Below are 18943 nucleotides of genomic sequence, written 5' to 3' on the forward strand. Positions count from 1 at the left end.
TTAGAAATACAGAAAACTCTCACTAATTCAGACTGATTAGAAGGCCTGAATGAACCTGACACTGACTCCTGCCAAAGGAACGCCTCGTGCTCGCCTGGGCTGCCTCCTGTGACTCAGTGCCAGGTAGCAGGCACTCTGACTCAGGGACAAGCGGAAGGCCTCCCATCCTAGGGCACGCATGCAGGTGAGCGCGTCTCACAGGCCGAGAGTGGGCCTTGCCCTTGTCTCCAAACACGTGTTCAAGGCACGTATGTGGCACTCTGTATGAGGCCCCTTTTCAGAGACAGAGCTGGGAAAATTCAGCTCAGTCTTACTGAATTATTAGAAATGCCAGGTGAGCGGTGTCTAAATAAAATGTTTTGCCGCAAGTGACACTGACTCTAAGATCCCTAAAAACTATTTTGTTTCTCTTGTGAAATACTTTTTATTGCGGAAATGCTCTGACATGTACATAAGTAGAGAGATCTGATCACGGACCCCTGAAGTATGGACTCTTAAGGAAAAACAGCCACTTAGCCATGCTAAAAGGCGGCCACCGACTGGGGACATGCTCTGCCAGTCCCGGGGGGGGAAGGACCTGACCGGATGGGGGTCCCAACGCTCCCCGCGCAGCCTGCCCAGGCTTTCGCTTGCCTGCTCGTGTCTTCTTAGAGTGGATGGGGCTGTCCTGACACATCCGTGTAGACTCCACAGACTAACCAGAGCTGAAAGGCTTGTCCCTAAGTCGAGGTCCTGCTCGTAGGGCCTGTCCGCTAGCACAGCCCGGGAACAGGACGCCCATGACTGAGACAGAAAAGGCATAAACACGACCAGACAAAAAGCTAATCAAGTACCTGCATGTTAAAGACTTCATCAGAGCTTTCTGATTGCCCTGTAATATTGCTTACTTCGGCAGACGCTTGGGAGGACAATGAGGAGGAAGAATACCGGTTGACAGCTGGGTAACTTAACGGGCTGTGTCGGGGGAAAAAAGGGCCGTTAGCGCAGTCTCTGAATTGCACTTTTATCACACGCTGGCTTGGTATAAACCAAAGAGAAAAAAAAAATCATCCATCCCATTTTGTTGTCTCCTGTTTGCCTCAATATCATCAAAAGTGTGAGTTTATTTATTTGTCATGCTGTCGCTATTTCAGCGGTGGCAGATGTCCGCTGCTGCCTCGCGGGTTAGTTATTTCATTAAGAAATAGCGGATTTGACAAACTGTGCCGTAAAGAATGAGGGATTCATTCCGGATCACCTTGTGGGGATGCCAAATTGTAAGGTAATTAAGAATATGACTTACCTGCGTCTAGGAATTACCCGGGTACCATCTGGGCTCATAGAAGCAGGTGCTGAGTTTCTGCACACGCGAGGGCTTCCATTTGGAAAATGGACTGGACTGGCTTGTATACAAGCAGAGAACTCCTGGGGAGGCAATAAAGAAAACACTTTACTATATGAGATGTTTTACTGTATTAGATATACATTCTGAATGTCATGAAATCTTCACACAGGGCCATTAAGGGAAGTTTCGGTATTACCTCTCACTTCCTCTTTCGTGTTTATAAACGCTGAGCATGGCCGAGAGAAGATAATGCAATTTTAATATCTGAGGGCTCCTTGGTAAAACGGTGCAGTTTGGTGGAAAAACCAAAAGATATCACTACTGAACACTCCATCATGTCTCCAACAAACAAACAAGGGCAGCGGTCAGAGGGCCCGTCGTGGTCCCTTTGCGCACGTACCTGTATCCCTAAGCTCGACTTCATCACGAAGAACTGGTCGACCAACTTTTTGTGAAGGGGTCTCATGTCTTGGGGTACGAACTTCTCGTGCACGGCCAAACCAAATTCCAAAATCTGTGCCTTGGTAATAAAACGACGAAGAAATCCACATGAGTGAGTAACGCCAGTCAGTGCCTGCTAGAGGTCAAGCACTGTGACCACGCACTTGGCATGCATTACTACGAAATCCGACAAGGATTAAAAAAAAAATCCTTAATTTTACAGGTGAGGACTTTCCGGATCGGCCAACTCCTCCATGTGCTAAGATGCCCATGAGGATTTGGACTGAGGTCTGTCTGATTCCTAAGACGGGTATCTCCCACTACCCCAAGTTTCTTTCCCGTCTACTTTAGATCTGTAATAACAACCCTTTTGAGCAGCTGTGTGCTCCTTTGGCCCTGACGGGGCAGGCAGGGCTCCCTGTGAATAGGTCGGCTGCTTCCGCCAGAGGGATCTCTTTTCCGGAGAGTACCCCCTTTTCCATATTACCATTCTCTCTTCTATCAGGTTCTTCTGTGCCCATCCATCCCTCCCCCAGATTTTCAAAATCTGTCAAGGAGGAAGTAAAAAATAAACAGGAATTCTACAATAGTTGCTATGCTTCTCGCTTTTGTTCAAAAATATTATTCTTGTTCACTTATTATAATGCAGCAAGGAACTGCTCCTAATTTAAAACAAGGTTTCCTGCTGTGAGGACCCAAAAGAGGTGACCAGACATTCACGTTTCCTTTATTCAACCCTCAGTAGTGCTTAATTCCTTTGATTTGAGTAGCAATGATCTTTTACATTTTAAAAACTGCCCCATGCTAAAGTGGTCAAAAGAACCAATTTCATAGTCTGGCAGGAAAGCGAGTCACACATTACCACAACCACCCTTTGTCTTTAGAGCTTGTAAAGATGCAGTATTGAAAGCTCAGGTCACACAGGGCTGGCCCTGGTGGGTTAGAGCATCCCGAATCTCTCCTAAGGGAATAGAACGGTGGCAACTCTCGCCCACCACCAACACATTTGCATGAAGTTAAAAATACCTTGAAATAAACATCAAGGACACCTTTGAAGGAATAGTGAGAGTGGAGTGCGTCTCAGGCATAAAGGGAGACTCTGATGAAGGGGTGGGAGGGATGGAGGACACCCCTAAGTGTAGGAGCTACCGATTAAACACTTGCTATCAGGCAGCTTCCCTTTTGTAGGCTGGGTTCTCCTGGAAGTAGATTCTCACATGGAGATTTGGGTGTTTACTAGGGAGTACCCTCAGGATCCCGCCTGTGGGGGCGAGGGGCAGAAGCAAGACTTGACGGAAAGAGTTGAGCTTCGAGGCTCTGGCCCTTTCAGGGTCTGTGAGTACTGTGCTGTGTTAGGTCCCAAGGGCCAGTCTCCTCCTAGTCACTGTGGCCACACGGGAAGGACCAGCGGGGCAGTGCATCTCCGTATCTGCGAGAGGTTTTATCGGAACCACCTCACAGAGGCCCAGAGAGGGCGGGGCCCTCGCCAGCCCAACCCCCTACTACTACGGTCCCACAAAGATGATGTGACTCACCAAGGTCACATGGCAGTCACTGGGACCGCTTGACAGGGAGCTCACGTTTTCTAGGCTGTGGCTGTTTCCATAAGGCCCGACGGTCACAGTCAGGCAGAGTATGGAGGACACAAAGGAGCCCTGATCTGTTTGCTTTAAGAGGCTTCTTGGCCCCTTTAATTGTAATTCTGGGAAAGAATTCAGTCCGGCTGGATACAGCTGGTAAAAGTGGGGTGAGGAAAACCGCTCCTAAGACACCGTGCTCCGGCTAAATACAGACTTTCAAAATCAACAAAGGCCAAAGTCACTCCATAACCCTAAGGATTGGGCAACCTGAACTGTTCACTTCTAGCACCCCGTCACCCCCAGGGCCACACGAGAACTTAGCCTTTTCTCTGTTTCCTTGCAGGTCAATTTCAAGTAACTCCTTTCTCTTTTCTAGAAGTTCTCCCCACAGGGCCCTTGTCCACGGCCATGCCTCCCCTTGCCACCCTCGTATTGAGATCTGTGGACTAAGCCCATGGAGCCAAAAAGATGCACTAAAACCAGGCAGAACCTTATCATGTTCTAATCAAAAAGGGCATGCTTTATTTGTTTACTACTTTGGTACTACCAATTGGGAAGAGATGCTTTTGTCATATTTTATCATGCATATTCCATATTCCACGGGTATAAAATATCTGTATTTCCTATTTAACTCGGCCTTCCACCCATCATTTTGCCTATTTCAGAGGTTTTCAAACCATTTTCAGGCCAAGAGCTGTCAACAGGGATGCAAAAGGCAACAGGTGACTCCCTCCAATTCTTTGTACTTGACAGAACCAAATTAATAAAAATAAACTATGCTTCTTTGGAGTAGAAATGATGAGGTTGTATCTACTTTTGTCCGTATCATATCGCCAGTAGCCTTAGTCTGCAAAACAGGGGACTGTTTTAAAGTCTGTTGCTTGTCCACTTCCTTATTATAACATATAAGTAAGAAACTCATTTATTCATTCACTCAGTCATTTATCTAGTCACTTATTTTGAGTTGGACTGAACTTATTTGAGCCCAAAGTTTTGAGTGAATAGTCAGCATCAAGCCTACAGCAAACCTTTAAGGAAAAAAACATTTAAAGAACTTTCCAAGGGACTCCGTGAGGCTTTTTGTTACAAGGGGCTACTTATTGTTAAAATTAATTTTTGCATCAAAGTGGGAAGAAAAAGCAGGAATTAGCAAGTTGGGATCTATTACACGTGAATCTGGAACCCCTTACTGCCAGCTCCTGTTAAACCACCAATGCAGAAAACCATGCAGGTGGGTGTCTGGGTAAGCACACATGTACCCACGCAGGGGAGAGAGAAGCGGCTTGACCTCTGCCCCTTACCTGCTCAAGCATCAACTCCCTTAACCGTGCAATTTTCTCTCCATCTTCAGGGTGACTTAGGATATATTCCTTGACAAAGAATGCCTAGTAACAGAAGGAATAATCAGTTTACTTCAGGAGAGTGATGAAGGAAGTGAAAGACAGTTATTTTTAGACACCTAGCATCTTTAAAGAATTGACACCACTGTAAACCACGTTTGGGAGGCGGATGGAGTGATTCCCAGTGTGGGTGGCTAGTCAGAATGGGAATGTAAGGGCAGGACTGTTCAAGGAAGATCAGAGGCTATATAATAAGGATCTTTGGTAAAACAAATAGCAAGTTCAAATGAATAAGCTTTATGACATTATATACTTAAATACATTGCTCTGAGAGTCATAGGACCAAGACGGTAAACTCAGCTTCCAAGCTATCATGCCTGTCTGTTTAAAACGAAGAGTACAGATAAAAATTCCCCTTAAAGTATCTTCCAAACAAGATGAGACTTTTTGTTCACTTTGCTCAGGGAGATGGTTTTAGGTAGACATTAGGTAAACAATCCTAATACCTTCACTACTTTCACTCATCAAGCGCACATGCACGCACACGTGCGCGCGCGCGTGCACACACGCACACACACACACACACACACACACACACCTTTTTTTATCCTCCAAATATCACGTACTGGGAAATGGAGTAAATATGCATCACAAATGACTATATGTTTGCTCTAGTTAACGAAGAACTCTTATCATGTGGATGTGTGTACACATTTTGAAAAAAGATTTCTGGAACCCTGAGAAATCACACCCGAAAACTTTCAGACAGCAATCCCTAGTCCTTACCTCTTGATACCTGGACACGCCACCGTTAACCGCAGCATCTATAACTCCATTCAGGCACATGGTCAGGGGGTTAATATTCTGCATCTGTCTGGTCTGACACTGACTAATCAGCGTCTTCAGCTGCTGATTCTTATTTTCCAACACTTCAATGGCATTTTCCAGAGGACTCATTTCTACCTGAAAAGCAAATGAGCGTAAACACGTATTGGATTTTGTGGCAAGCAGATCATCCCTGTTCTGAACGATCTGTGCCCTCCCCTGGCTCCCATTAATATCTCTACCAGCGGCCAACAAAACAGACAGGACGGAGAAGACAAACCAGCTGTTCATTAGCAAGGTCTAGAAATGATTCTATTCATTGGTTGAAAGTATATATTAGCACTGCAACAATCTTTTTTTTTAAATTGCTATTATTATTACTAATACTACTTCTACATCATATGCAGGTTCAGGAAATTGAACTGTACATTCTAAGGCAACAATCAATTTAATCCTTAAAAGAAAATCCAAGCCTCTCGTGTCTTTTAAAACTTGTTTTTCTTCTCTTTTGAAGGGCTAAATATTCACGGGGCTTGCCTATTATCATCACTTTTCTAGATGCTTAATGCAAAGCACCACGGGAGACACAAAGATGCATTTCCAGATCCTCTGATGTCAAGGAGCTTCCAGCCCATTTGGGAAGATGGGACACACACTCATATGGACCACATATGCATATGACAGCACCATAAGGTGGCACAGCATGGCACACAGTTGGGAGTTATAGAAAATATGATAATCATATATGCTGCGGGGTCTATTTGTTGAAGGCGAGCCAAATAGAATCATAATGACTCCACAATTCCAGGTTATATGGGAGGCCTAATTGTGAAAATGATGAACATACTCTTCCGTTGTGCAGCATTATGATGGTTACCGTCACTGACATTCTCTTTAAAGAGAAGGTCGGCCAAGCTCTCAGCTGCAAACTAATTCAAACTTGCGATAAATGCATTTATTTATATGTTGGTTCTTTCAGTTAAGGAAACAAACTCGAGTTTTTACAGGTGACTTGAGATGATCTTAAACCAACACTGAAAAGCACTAGAATAATTTGACTAAGTCAGAATTAAGAATGTGCATTCGTCAAAAGACACTATAAAGAGAAGGAGAGCTTTGACAGGAAGTAGGAGAAGATACTTGTAACATGTCAAACCAGCAAAGAGCCTAACACCAGACTATATAAGAACTCTTACAAACCAACAAGAAAAAGGAAAACAGCCTGCTAAAAATGGGGAAAAGACTGAAATAGCTACATTGCAAAGGAAGAAATCCAAATAGCCAGTAAACATATGAAAAGGTGATCATTTGTGATCAGAGAAGTAAAAAAATAACACCATACTAATATTCTACTAACCACTCTCCACAATGACAAAAATAAATATGACACTACAAACGAGAGTGAGAATGGGAACAACAGTGTCTTTCAAGTCCTGCTGTTGGAAGTTCAAGTTGGTTCAATCATTGTGGAAAACAGTCCAGCATTATATGCTAAAGTTGAAGATGTAGTTTATGATCCTGCCATTGTACTCCTATGCATATATCCGAGGAAAAGTGGAGTAAGAGATGTGCGCATGTGTGTACAAGGAAACGTGTTCATAATTGTCTCCAAAATCCACGCTCCTTTTCATTAGCGGTGTGCATGTGCATAATATTTCCACGGTCAGGACCACTGGAGAGACGTCACAGAACTGAAGGCCCTGGGTAGTGCACAGCGGAAAGGCTTCCTGGATCATCAGTGCAGCAGGATGGCTGAGAACATTTCGGTGGGCTGGGCCCATGCCGCTCAGCAGGAGGCACAACAGTGGGACTCTCTGAGCGCTGTGTTTACCAGCCTCTCTTCTTGGAAAGCACCTGGGCGTATCTTGTGAGCAACCAGCCTGGGGGCCCTCGACTCAGACCCTACGAGAATACAAGTGCATTGAGGCAATCTGAGGAGTTCGATTTGTTTAGGGAGCCGGATGCATTTTTTGGCACTGCAAAATGAAAATGCCATAAAATCCTTAGCTTAACTGAACGTGGTACGCTGAGGTTTCCATGCTTACAGACATCTCAGGTAGGACAAGCCATTCTTGGAAGACAGTCTGGATAGGAGCTGTTCTTCCTTATTCATTGACAGGGTGGGCTTATTACCCAAACAAGGGAGAGGTTAAATTATATTTTCACGATGGCTCCATGTTCTACCAGCTAGAGGACTGCGGCCATCACAGGGCGGCCATCTTCAGCCCCTGTGCAGGGAAGAAGGGCGGCCTGAGGTTGCAGGGCTGTGGCTGGCATCAAGGTGCTGTCAGCTTGAAGAGCAGCATGGGCAGCACGGTGGGGTCTGACCTTGGGGTGTCTGCCTTCAACAACTGCTCTCCCTGGTCCCCACAGCTGGGGATGGCGCTGGGGGCATGTCATGCAACCTGAAGAGTTTTTGGTGCTGGGTTTTCAGGTTCTCTAATGATACCCATCGGTTTCCAGCAGCTGTTCATCCAGGGCCGGCAGACACATCAGCCTCCCATCTGCTGTGGACTCTAGCAGCACAGACCTGCTGTGCGTCAGATGCTGTGCTCGGCCTTCACACTCGCCTCACAAGGAAACCGAGGCCAGAAGAGAGGTGCATAGCTGGTTTCGAAGTCAGAAAAATCTAGATTCTAGGCTGTCCTTTTTCCAGATCTTGCTGTGGGCCCTCTGGCAAAGCTTTTCACCTCTCGTCGAAACTTGTGAAAAGAGGGCTGTGAATCCATCCATACCACGTGGCTTTGATGTACTGATTAAAAAGGATGCTGTAGGTAGCCTCCTGAGTACTGGCCCGGCGCACCGTGAGCACAGACGGTCCCATGGCTAGAACAGTGAGGAGGGCTGGAATCAGTTCTTTCCACTCAAGGGCCCCGGCTATATGTGCCACAGTCCTGCTCATTTGGGAAGACACCCCCGGGCTGGCTGCACCGGGGCGACAGGAATGTCCTCCTTCCAGCCTCGGTCACAACAGCCAATGTCTAAACATTCACTAACTTACTCTGAGTGTTCCCAGGGACTTCGAGTCAAAAGAAGGAGCAACTAACACAGGTCACGACTGCAGGTAAGCAATTGTGATGCACAAGCCTTGAGAGCAAGTCTTGGTCCTTACCACTTCTCGCTTCTCCACCTCGAACCAGCGGGAAATCCCAGGCAAACTCTGCACCAGGTATAAGGACGTTCTCTCCACCCAGAGGCTCTACGAAACACAGAAAAAATTAGGTCCCCACGTTGCCCTTCTTTCTAGTTACTGAGCTATGACAAATGTTTGCCCCTCAGTTTCATCAGGTTTTGCTGATTCCTGTTGGCGTTTTCCTAGCGTTCATTCTAGCCCTTCTGTAACGGTAATCGCTTCACCCTCATGAAACTATCACAGTAAGAAGTTGCTGGAACTTTATTAATCATGCCATTGCATGTTGTCTGAAGCTTTCTTCTGTGCAGAACAAATGATCCCCTCCTTCAGATACCAAGCTTAAAAATACAAAAATAGGCCATCAAGTGTTTTCTGTGCTATTTCTCTAAAATTCTAATTTAAACTCTCTTTACTCCTCAAGGTCTAGCCATTTTTATCTGGAAGGGAGAACAGTATCAGCCAGTCAACACAGGATTAGAATCACAACATCTTGAAGGAGCAAAAGGCTTTAAGGATCACGTAGCTCGATTTTTCTATTTTAAAGATGAAGACTCAAATGGGCCTTGTGACCTGCTCAAAGGTACATTCGAGCTACCTGTGAGACGGCACAGCACCCACTCACTAGAACTGCTTTCCCAGTGCTATGCCCACTGTGCCACCTTTTCTCGTGCTGACAGGAACTGCCACCATGCAGGCAGATCTGTATTTCAAAGCTGGGACTCCAGCTGGCCAGCACGAGCACCCCCATGACACGGGACACCATGGCTGCCTTTGGGAAGAGCTGATGTTGATGGTTCTTTTTTGTCAACTAGGCTTCTGTACCTATGCCTCACGTATCTTATTTAAAGAAGATAGTTCACAGACTTTTTAACATTCCTGAAATAGTGCCATTTATTCAACAGCAACGACAACAAAAAATGGAAGGATTTCTTTGTGCCAGTCAAGAGAGGCTGAAATGAACAGGGCCGAGTCCCTGTGACAGGAGCTGAAGTGTCCTGGTGGTGACAGGGAGGTAAGCAGACAGAGGAGGGCTCGGGGCAGAGAGAAAGGAAAGCTGGAGGTGCTGAGAGAAAACAGAGGAGGAAGCAGGCACACATGCCATCTTGTGGGAGGACAGCTTCTCAGAGGCAGTGACACGTGAGCGGAATTGTGAGGAGGGAGTAGGAGTTGGGGTGCGGGCAGCACTGCAGGCAGCAGGGAGCAGAGGCACAGGTGCCAGCGGCTTCTGAAAGGGCATGGCAGGAGGTTGTGATGATGAGGCTTCTGGAGGGCAGGATGCACAGGAATGTGGAGCTCCACTTATTGTTTTTAGGGGGCTCGCTGTACCACTGACACACAGTTAAAGTGGTGGCAACAAGAAAATGTGGTGCAACGGAAAAAGCAACAGAGAAGGTGTGAGAAGGTGCGGGTTCTAGGCCTGTGTCTACTCCAAGCAAGTCGGTGGCCTGACCCTAGCGGACCTCTGACTTGCTGTTCTCTGCAAGCACTCGCCATCACAGCCACATCATATACTAACGGTCTTTAACTGGTTTAGGAGGACAGGAAGAAAAATATAAGTACCCCGAAGAACGAGAAACAATCACAGATCTTTTCAGTTACATCCCAGTGCTGTTTTTCCAATGGTCCCCCAGCCTTGATATTTAACCCATCCATCTCCTTGCACAAAGGACGGGTCTTTGATCAGTCCCATCATAACACTACAAAACTCCCACACTTCCCCTTGCAGAGACTCTCTGTGACAAAAGAAGCTAAGCCAACGAACCCACAGTGAGAAAATGGGCTTGCTTTCTCTGCTTGGGGGCAGGAAACACTGATGACCTGGGGCTCTATCAGGTCTCACTATGTGGCTGCTGTCAAGGACAGAGCAGATGATGATTTACCTGTGCAACAACCTTGCCTCCTTCCCCGCAGCGGGGCTGGGAGAGATCAGATCCCTTTCTGGCCCCGGGAGCTCTGAATTTGCAGCCATAGTGGAACTCATGAGAACAGAGAACTCAACATAGGCAAAGGGTCTTTTACTCTGGGTCCTCTCAGAAATCCTAATGACACATCGTTCTGACAAGAAAAAGCAGCTGGAGATAGCACAGAACCTCCCCACTGTACCCGCAAGTCTACCAGCCAGTCTCTGCCTCAGAAACCCTCTTTCACCTTCCTTAAGTATTCTTTACTCATCACACTCGACTGTCTCTGAGAAGAAATATTCTGAGCTTCCCCAGTTGGTTCACCATGAATGAATAAGAGGACTGAGCTCACCCAGATCTGAGAGGCTGGTCTGAGGGCCACTGGCATTACAATTGTCACCAAAAAAGCTGATTTCAGGGCCAGCTCTCAGACCTGCTGAGTTAGAGTTCCTGGGCTGGGGGAGGGGGAAATCGTCTCAGTTAGAAAGCACCCATGTCACCCTGATTCCCAGCAGACTAAATGATTTCTGGTCCCTCCTGGTTGTCACTTGACTTTATGCTGAGTAAATATTAACCCAGGATCTTACCCCAAGGAGCTCCCCAATGTAGTAAGAACTGCACGGTACCTTGAATTCATTTTCTTTGTCCTTTGTGCCTTTGTGAAATGGTCTGTCATAACGGAATTTCCAAATATGGTTCACTTTATAGAAGCTCTTGATGTTGTCCGGAACGCCCTCTCTCTGCAGGACCTCCTGGCTCTCTGGGATGGGGGTCACAGCGTATATCTGCAAATCTGGTAAGAACGAGTCAAGGACGAAACTCCACTGGGCAAACCCCACAGAAGTCGGGCTTGAGCTGGGCCGGGGCAGAGAGAAGAGGGTGGGTGACAATCTGGTGTTCCTATTGGGGAGGAGGTGATTTAAGAAATTCCCAAGAAAGTACCCAGTCCTCAGTTCATAGCAAATCACTTCGCAAACTGTAGGCCTTGAGTTAGTTTTAGGCTGGGGATTCTGAAAAAAGCATCAGTTTGAAATTTCTATGACTCTTAAATTTATTTATCACTGATTTTTTTGGGGGGTGGGAATGGCTTGGGCCTGAGGTACCTAGAACTGTATTATTTCTAACCCTGTATCTTTAGTCCATGCATGAGATGCACTTATCTTTAGTCTATGCATGGCCCTTTTTAAATTTCTTTGTGCAATAATGTATAAATACCCTTGCAATCATGGCCAAAGACACAAGCCAGCACTGAGAGTGACTTACATGTACCTCTGTGATCCTCCAGGTCGGCTGTCCCCCCCACATTGGTGGTACCCACGTTCCCATATCTTGCCCTGATGAGAAAAGTGTTCAGTTGTAGCTGATACTTTAAAAAATTGCCTATGATTGTATATTTATTGCCTTCTCATTCAAAGAAGGATAGCAAAGTATTTTTCCTGACATAATTCCTTGCTTCTGTTGCATTCTAGTTTCTACTTTGAAATGGCATCCATAATTGTCAGTGGGAGGTCCTGGTCTTCCTTAAGATCCTCAGGTTCAGGAAGAGACAGAGAGACCCAGAAAGGAGTCCCGGGGTGAATTCCCTTTGTCACTAATGCCTATGTCATTTCAGTTGCGTTGTTTGCATTTAGACAACGGAAGTGTCAATTATAGAGTTATGTGTATAAAAGGCTGTCCTGGATGCCTTGGCTAAGAGTCCCCCAAAAGATACTGAGGTGCCTCTTTCTCTTCCCTTCCTCATTCCAGAATAAAAGTGTCCAGGGAAAAGGGGGTGAATGCTATGTGCCAGTAAACATAAGGCTATTATTTCCTTGAACTAATGTAGTTTCCATAGGACATGCTAGAGGAAAAATTATTCTACAGGGAATCTAAAAAGGGCTTCAAAGGCAGGGTTGAGATACAGAAAAGGTGTCACGAAAAGAAAACAAATTAACAGAATCTTGAAGAGATTTCTTTCCAGCGGGTCTCACGATAATAAATAGCACAATTCTGCTCAGAAGGAGCTAAGCTAAAATAAGACGATGAGAAGAAGGGAGTAAGAGCGTAGCAGCTGAAAAGGGGCCAGTGGCCAAGCAACCCTGCACGAGAATTCTACGCCACCCGCCGCCAGGTGGCGCTCGCGGGAAGCCAGCCTGCTGCTGTGGATACACTGAGCTTCCGCCTGGAAGATGGTCTCGTCGGGCTGGTTGGCGTGCTGCATGGCAATGGCGTGGGGGAACTCGCCCAGCATCCTCTGCTGGAAGGCCTCCAGCCTCTCGTAGTCATGCCCTCGACACACGAACTCCTTGTTCTGAAATGAAAACAGGAGACAGGACTACGTAACCGAGTGCATTGATTCCAGAGAGAAGTCACCAAACAGGACACTGGCAGTAACTGAGCACACGCCTCCCAGCAATAGACTATAACCACCACCAACAAAAATACGCTGGAACAGTCTGAAAACTGTGCCCAAATATTAAACCTGCAGGACAAAGACCACGAGCTTCATTATCACTGCCAATAAACCCCAGTAGCACACCTCGGTCCTCCCAGCTCACCTGCATGAGATGCTGAGAGGCACCTGACTCTCAAAGCACCGAGTACAAAACAGTATTCGTGTTCCTGCCCAGTGTTAGCGAGTACATGTGATAAAGATTATTTTCATGAACCAGATACCAAACTTATGTGGAGAAACTCACAGTGTCGAGGAAAAGAAAGTAAATGAAACCTCTAAAAATGCATGTCACTGCATTCTTTTTTTTTAAAGGCCCCAGAGATCAACCTTAACTTTCATAAATTCCATCCTTCCACAGAAAGGAAGCCTGGGCCTACTGCGTGCCCGCTCTCCCTGCCGTTAACCAGCTCAGCTCAGCTCAGCTAAGATTTAGGATTTTTAGGGCTTGCTAAATGTTGGGCATAGTTTTGTCTGTCTTTTTGTTTTGTTTTACAGTAGACTGAAGTATTCTGTGGGATTGGACTGTCTCTCATCAGCTAAGGCCAGTGAAGGTTATCCTTGAGGTAGCCTAGAGAGCTGGAGGGATGGGGAGGGTTCCAAAACGCACCTTCATGACTGGGTGAGATATGAAGGAACTCTTTCTGACAGTTTAATGATAATGAAATTGCAATTATTGAGTGTAGTTGTTGACTAGGCACTCTGCACATATCTTATTTAACCCCGAATAGAACATATACACATATAGTGAAAAAAAAATCTAACTAGTATAGGGCAGACAATGAAATGTAAATCTCTTTCCTATCCTTGACCTTAGTCACCCTTCCCACAGAAATCATTCTTCAGAGACATCATAAGTATGTAAAACATTGTCAATAAAGAAGCCATTTTCCATGAGGGTAAAAAAACTACGTAGATCATACAATTATATAAATGCATTCGTTTATTCGAGCTTTAAAAACTATCTTGAAATGGATCTAATAAAAGGAACATTTTAATGGTGACTATATTTTTAAATCGAGGAACAGACTGGACTCTGATTTCCTAATAATAGGTCTAGCCCCATGATTCTGAAGGGTGCAGTGCCCTGTGGAAACCAATAGAGGGTGACCCTTCCCTTTCATTGCGAAAGAACTACCATTTATATCTGGAAAATCTATTTTTAAAAAGGGCTGATGTAGAGATTGGTTTATTGTAAGTGACTTTTTAACAAAATTTATTAAATGCAGTTTTCAAATTCACTAAATTCTCTTTAAACTTATGGCTCTAAAATGACTTCATTTTTTAAAAATTTTATACTTTAAATTACATTAATTGCATATGCTAGACAGATGCCTGGGGTACCTGTGCTCGCTGAATTCAGAATTTGATCAGGGCCTCATTATGAATTTTGTGGGCCCCTTCTGCCACAAAAATATTAAAAACCATATTGTAAGGCTGATTTGGTATAAAGACAAGTACATCAATATTCTCTAATGTATAATATACAATATGATGTATAATAACTTGTTTTAACCTTAAAGTTCACTTTTTTCCTTCTGACTTTTAAAAGAAATTAAAAGAGATTCATGGGCCATCTAGAAACATTAGGGTCTCTGTGCATAATGGATCCATTAGCCCGAAGCACAAGATGGAAGAAAACGGAATCTTTTACTTTGCATGATTCTGAGCCAACAGAGGAGTGGGTCTGCTGTGGCAGGGTCACATCTGAACCCTCCCGTGGGGTCTCCAATGGGGTGTCCAATCAGCACAGCACGAGCAGGCCTCTCCCTCCACTCAGGACCTGGCCACGGGCCATGCGCACTGAAGGAGTTGCTGATGAGAGTCCAGGCCGAGCATGTCCACTTTCAAAGCTAAGTCTTTAAATTCAGCAAGTGTTCTGAATATGCCAGTGCTCTGACCCAGCACCTGGCTTCTCTCTACCTGTAGTCAGGCCCATCTTCAGGGGTAGCTTTGTGACCTCGCACACAATATCATGAGGGCTCTCTTTTACCCCAACAAGGAGATTTTACTCATGTCTGAGTGGCACCCAAATGCACGGTCACTTCAATCAATTAAAGATGGCATCAACCTATCATTTGAGTGTTTGTTCCATGTGACACTAAAATGAATCTTTGTCTGTGGTGTTTGGATATTTGAGAATATAGATCTGTCTGAACCTGAAGAAAGGGGGGATAAAACCTTTGGTTCAGGGACACAGAATATTAAACCTGTTGAGCTCTTGGGTACTAAGACCTTTCATTCCGAAAGGCAGATACGTTAATGATTATTAAACAAACAACTAAGTCAAATCTTCTTCCTCTCCCTTCTCCTTCAAGTACCCCCAACCTAAATCTATTCATACGTGCTAATAGTTAAAGCAAGATTTAGGGCAACGCAAATAGCGCAACATTTGTACACTGAGATTTAAAGTTTGTAATGAATTCACTTAATTTCAAAAACTATCCAGACATGTTTTCTCAGTTGCTTGGGGAGGTACATTTCCTCTCCCAACCAACATTTTTGTAGAAGATGTTACATATTGAAGTGTTTGGTAAACATGAAGCATGTAAGACACCACCACTTGGCACGATGTGAAAAACGGGGACAATGGAGTCAAATGTTTCACCATCCAGTAAGTACCTTAGAATGTCTGGAAATTTTCCCTCTGTACCGCGAGTTTACACCACGAATAAGTTGGATCCCACTGCTGAGTGACATTTACCCCTTCACAGTCATCAACTAGGCCAAACAACACTCTTCACATGATTCTGGGGGTAGATTTCCACACGGTGTGAAACTGCAATGCTGTCTAGAGTCTGCAACCCCCGGTCCCTCCGAAGCCCCACCATTTTCCTGTAATGCTAACTCTGAAAATGGCAGACTGAATAGAATAGCGATGATCACTCACACAAAGGAAACAGCTCTAATTATCAAAGATTGCTCCTTGATATAAACTTCGAAACTTAGGAAGGAAACAATCAAAAGATTGTTTGGTATCTTGGAAAATTATTCAAAACAAGGCATTCTAGATAAGTATGGTGTTTTCAAACTAAAAAGTGAAAAGAACATCTCATGATATTATCACCTGTCTGAAAAGGATAACACATCATTAATGTCTTAGCTTTTTTGATTGTGATATCTATATTGGAAATCTGAAAGCAAATTAGGTAACACATTACTTACTCTTAAGAAAAATGGAAATTTTTTCCCATAAAATCCAACTCTGAAGAACTCTGGTTCAAGACGTTGCTGGTCCATAATTTTGTCATACAAAGAGGCTTCCATCATCTAGGAAAGCACAAGAGAAATTCTAATCACTTCATCTCATCTTTCAGCTCTACCAATTTCTAGGAGAGAACATTTCTTTTATATCAAGGAGAACTTCATTTTAGTTCAGTTTGCTGAAAAGAAGGTCGGACTCCCTTTCTGTGCTTTAAGGCGGGGAATCAGCAAAACTAGTCTGTAAACAGCCAGGGAGAAAATATTTCAGGCTAGGTGAGCTATCCAGTCTCTGCCACAACTGCTCCATTCTGTGAGGCCCACAGGCTGTTTGCTGATTCCTGCTTTAAAGGATCAAAATGTATTATCACATGTTCTCACCAGAGAAGATTTCTATGCACACAGTCTATTGAGGACATTTGTATTTCATTGGGAGGAAAATATTAACATGAACTGTTTGAAGCAAAGCCTTTCTGGAGAATTCTAGTACCAAATACACTCCCCTCCGTGGGCTTGCTTCTCCTTGGACACAGTAATTCAGGACATTTGGAAGGTGCAAACTTGCACGGGTTGGACAGGGACAAAGTGACAAACCAAACCGAGAGACCCAGAGCACAAAGTGCTGTCTAGGCCGGAAGCCCGTAAGTGTGTCTGACAATGGTGGAACGACGATGCTCATAAAGCTTATGGTTTTCCATTCATGGCATTATCATCCCCAGGGGTTCCAGGGAAAGACTAATATTGTACTTGAAAACGTCCCCCTTCCCCCACCCCCATAACAGCACCCGGAAGAGCAGTTGGCATGAAGTGTAACGCTTAGGGTTTATAAAAATCTTAGTGACTATGGCACCCAGGAGCTTTCACGGGTAAACATTGTAACCTCGCTTCTGTCACAGGCACAGGATGCCACGAGGAGCACAGCAGCGTTTTCCTAGGAAGCTGCAGAGCCTGCGAGAGCCAGCGTGAAGGATGGACGTTAACACAAGGTTTTTTCTCTTTGGTTTTCATGGTAGGGGAAACATCGATGAACCGCGGACATGAAATACAACACGAGTACACGAGGCTCCCTCCCGCCAGCGGAGTGAGTTATTGTGGTGTAAGGGGTCACATGAGCCGTGAAAGGTTTCAGATATCATCTCTTCAACTGCTCCTCAGAATCAAAAGGCAACATCATAATCTTTTTTTTTTTTTAATACATAAGAGCTGATGACCCTGTTTTAGAAACCCTGAAGAACTTCAGTATTACAAGATGACACCAAATGGTAATGACTCAAAAGACTAAGGGTGGGAGGGCATGAAGGACTCATCCGAACCTGAGAGAAGGGACACAACCTTTGTTTCAGAGACGCAGAATATTAAACTCCTTGAGCTCTTGGGTACTAAGACCTTGGTTTAGGGTCAGCAAATACAAATATATTTCTGAAGCTAAAGAAAGGGGACACCTATAGAATTTAGCCCCCAAATATTTAAAAATGGGCCAGTGAGCCACTTCTCCTACGTTGCTGTGCAGACTGAGAATGGCATATTGTTACAGAGATCTGAGTACAAGTAGGAAGCTCTTCCGTGTGGGGATTTTCCTCAGTAAACTGGAAGCACTGATCCTGGCTTAGCCTGTGTGTTTCGGATGTGGTGTTTAGCATAGATCAAGGGCTCACTTTCTGTATACTCATCAAAAGCGTCACGCAGAGCCATTTGCTGTTTCTCTGTATAAATAGCTGGTATGCTACACTGGAAAAGACTTATCTTTAAAAATCTCCCTATGAGACATCCGATGAGCACAGAGTGAATTTCGTACCCACACGGGGACACTCGTCCACGCAGGGTGCCACAGCCTTACCCGCATCTTGCTCAGGTTCCTGTAGTCATAGTAACTCTCGTACTGGTCCGCAATCTTCCGGCATAAGATGATGCCGTTCTCCCAACACTGTGGACAGACGAGGAAGACGAAGGCTAAGGATCCTACTGCATTTATGTGCTTCCACCCAGAGGTCAGGCTGTGACTGCTTTCAGATCATCAGGCCTCACTCCTGCATCTTCATAACCTACCTTCAACGGTACCACTGCAGCAGGAAGCATGAAAACAGCATGCAATTCACATAGAAGCTTAAAAGTCTGTAGGAAGCTAGAAATGATAATCCAGTACCACAGCCACTAACATACGGTGCAGAAACCACCTTTTCTTGTATCTTTTCAGAGTCATCCTGAGATAACGACCGTTCCCCAGTGGCCCAGCAGATGAGTAACCAGGCCCTGAGGGCTGAGCAAGGACTGGCCACTGACCCCCTAAAGCCCGGTTATCTTATCCACAGCTGGCACACTGGGTTCCTTGCTTGGCTCGATCGCTCCTGTAAATTGCGAGGGGTCTAATCCAGCTGGTTGCTCTCGGCAGAAATACAAAAATCCCTCGATCTAGCTCAAGCATCAGCAAACTTCTGCAAAAGGCGGGACAGTTAGGCTTTGTGGGCCACAAAGTCTGTGTCACAACTGCTCAACTGTGCCGTCCCAGCACGAAAGCAGCCACAGACGCAAAGAAGCGTGGTGGTGTTCCAATAAAACTGCAATCTACGAGCATCGACGTGTGAATTTCATGTAATTTTCACATCAGATAGTCTTCTTTTGATTTCTTTCAACCATTTAAAAATGTAAAAGCAATTCTCAGGTTGTGGGCTGGACAGAACGAGGCGGGGAGCTGACTGACCCACAGGCCCCAGCTTACAGCCCCTGACCCAGCACTCCTGGGAGAGGACCAGGGACTTTGTGACAGCGC

The 18943-nt window shown here is 45.2% G+C and overlaps 1 protein-coding gene across 1 annotated transcript in view; it reads right to left on the reverse strand.

Moving 5' to 3' along the window:
- Positions 1 to 18943, reverse strand: part of DOCK4 (dedicator of cytokinesis 4) — a 392534-nt gene that overhangs the window by 11031 nt on the left and 362560 nt on the right. Inside the window, 11 exon segments of the mRNA XM_019653023.1 lie at positions 220 to 289; positions 823 to 954; positions 1283 to 1404; positions 1725 to 1844; positions 4647 to 4730; positions 5472 to 5648; positions 8623 to 8709; positions 11171 to 11337; positions 12693 to 12834; positions 16141 to 16245; positions 18014 to 18100. Of these exon segments, the coding sequence (XP_019508568.1) occupies positions 220 to 289; positions 823 to 954; positions 1283 to 1404; positions 1725 to 1844; positions 4647 to 4730; positions 5472 to 5648; positions 8623 to 8709; positions 11171 to 11337; positions 12693 to 12834; positions 16141 to 16245; positions 18014 to 18100 (1293 nt within the window).

The sequence above is a fragment of the Hipposideros armiger genome, unplaced genomic scaffold, assembly GCF_001890085.2.
Source record: "Hipposideros armiger isolate ML-2016 unplaced genomic scaffold, ASM189008v1 scaffold_192, whole genome shotgun sequence".
Taxonomy (NCBI): domain Eukaryota; kingdom Metazoa; phylum Chordata; class Mammalia; order Chiroptera; family Hipposideridae; genus Hipposideros; species Hipposideros armiger.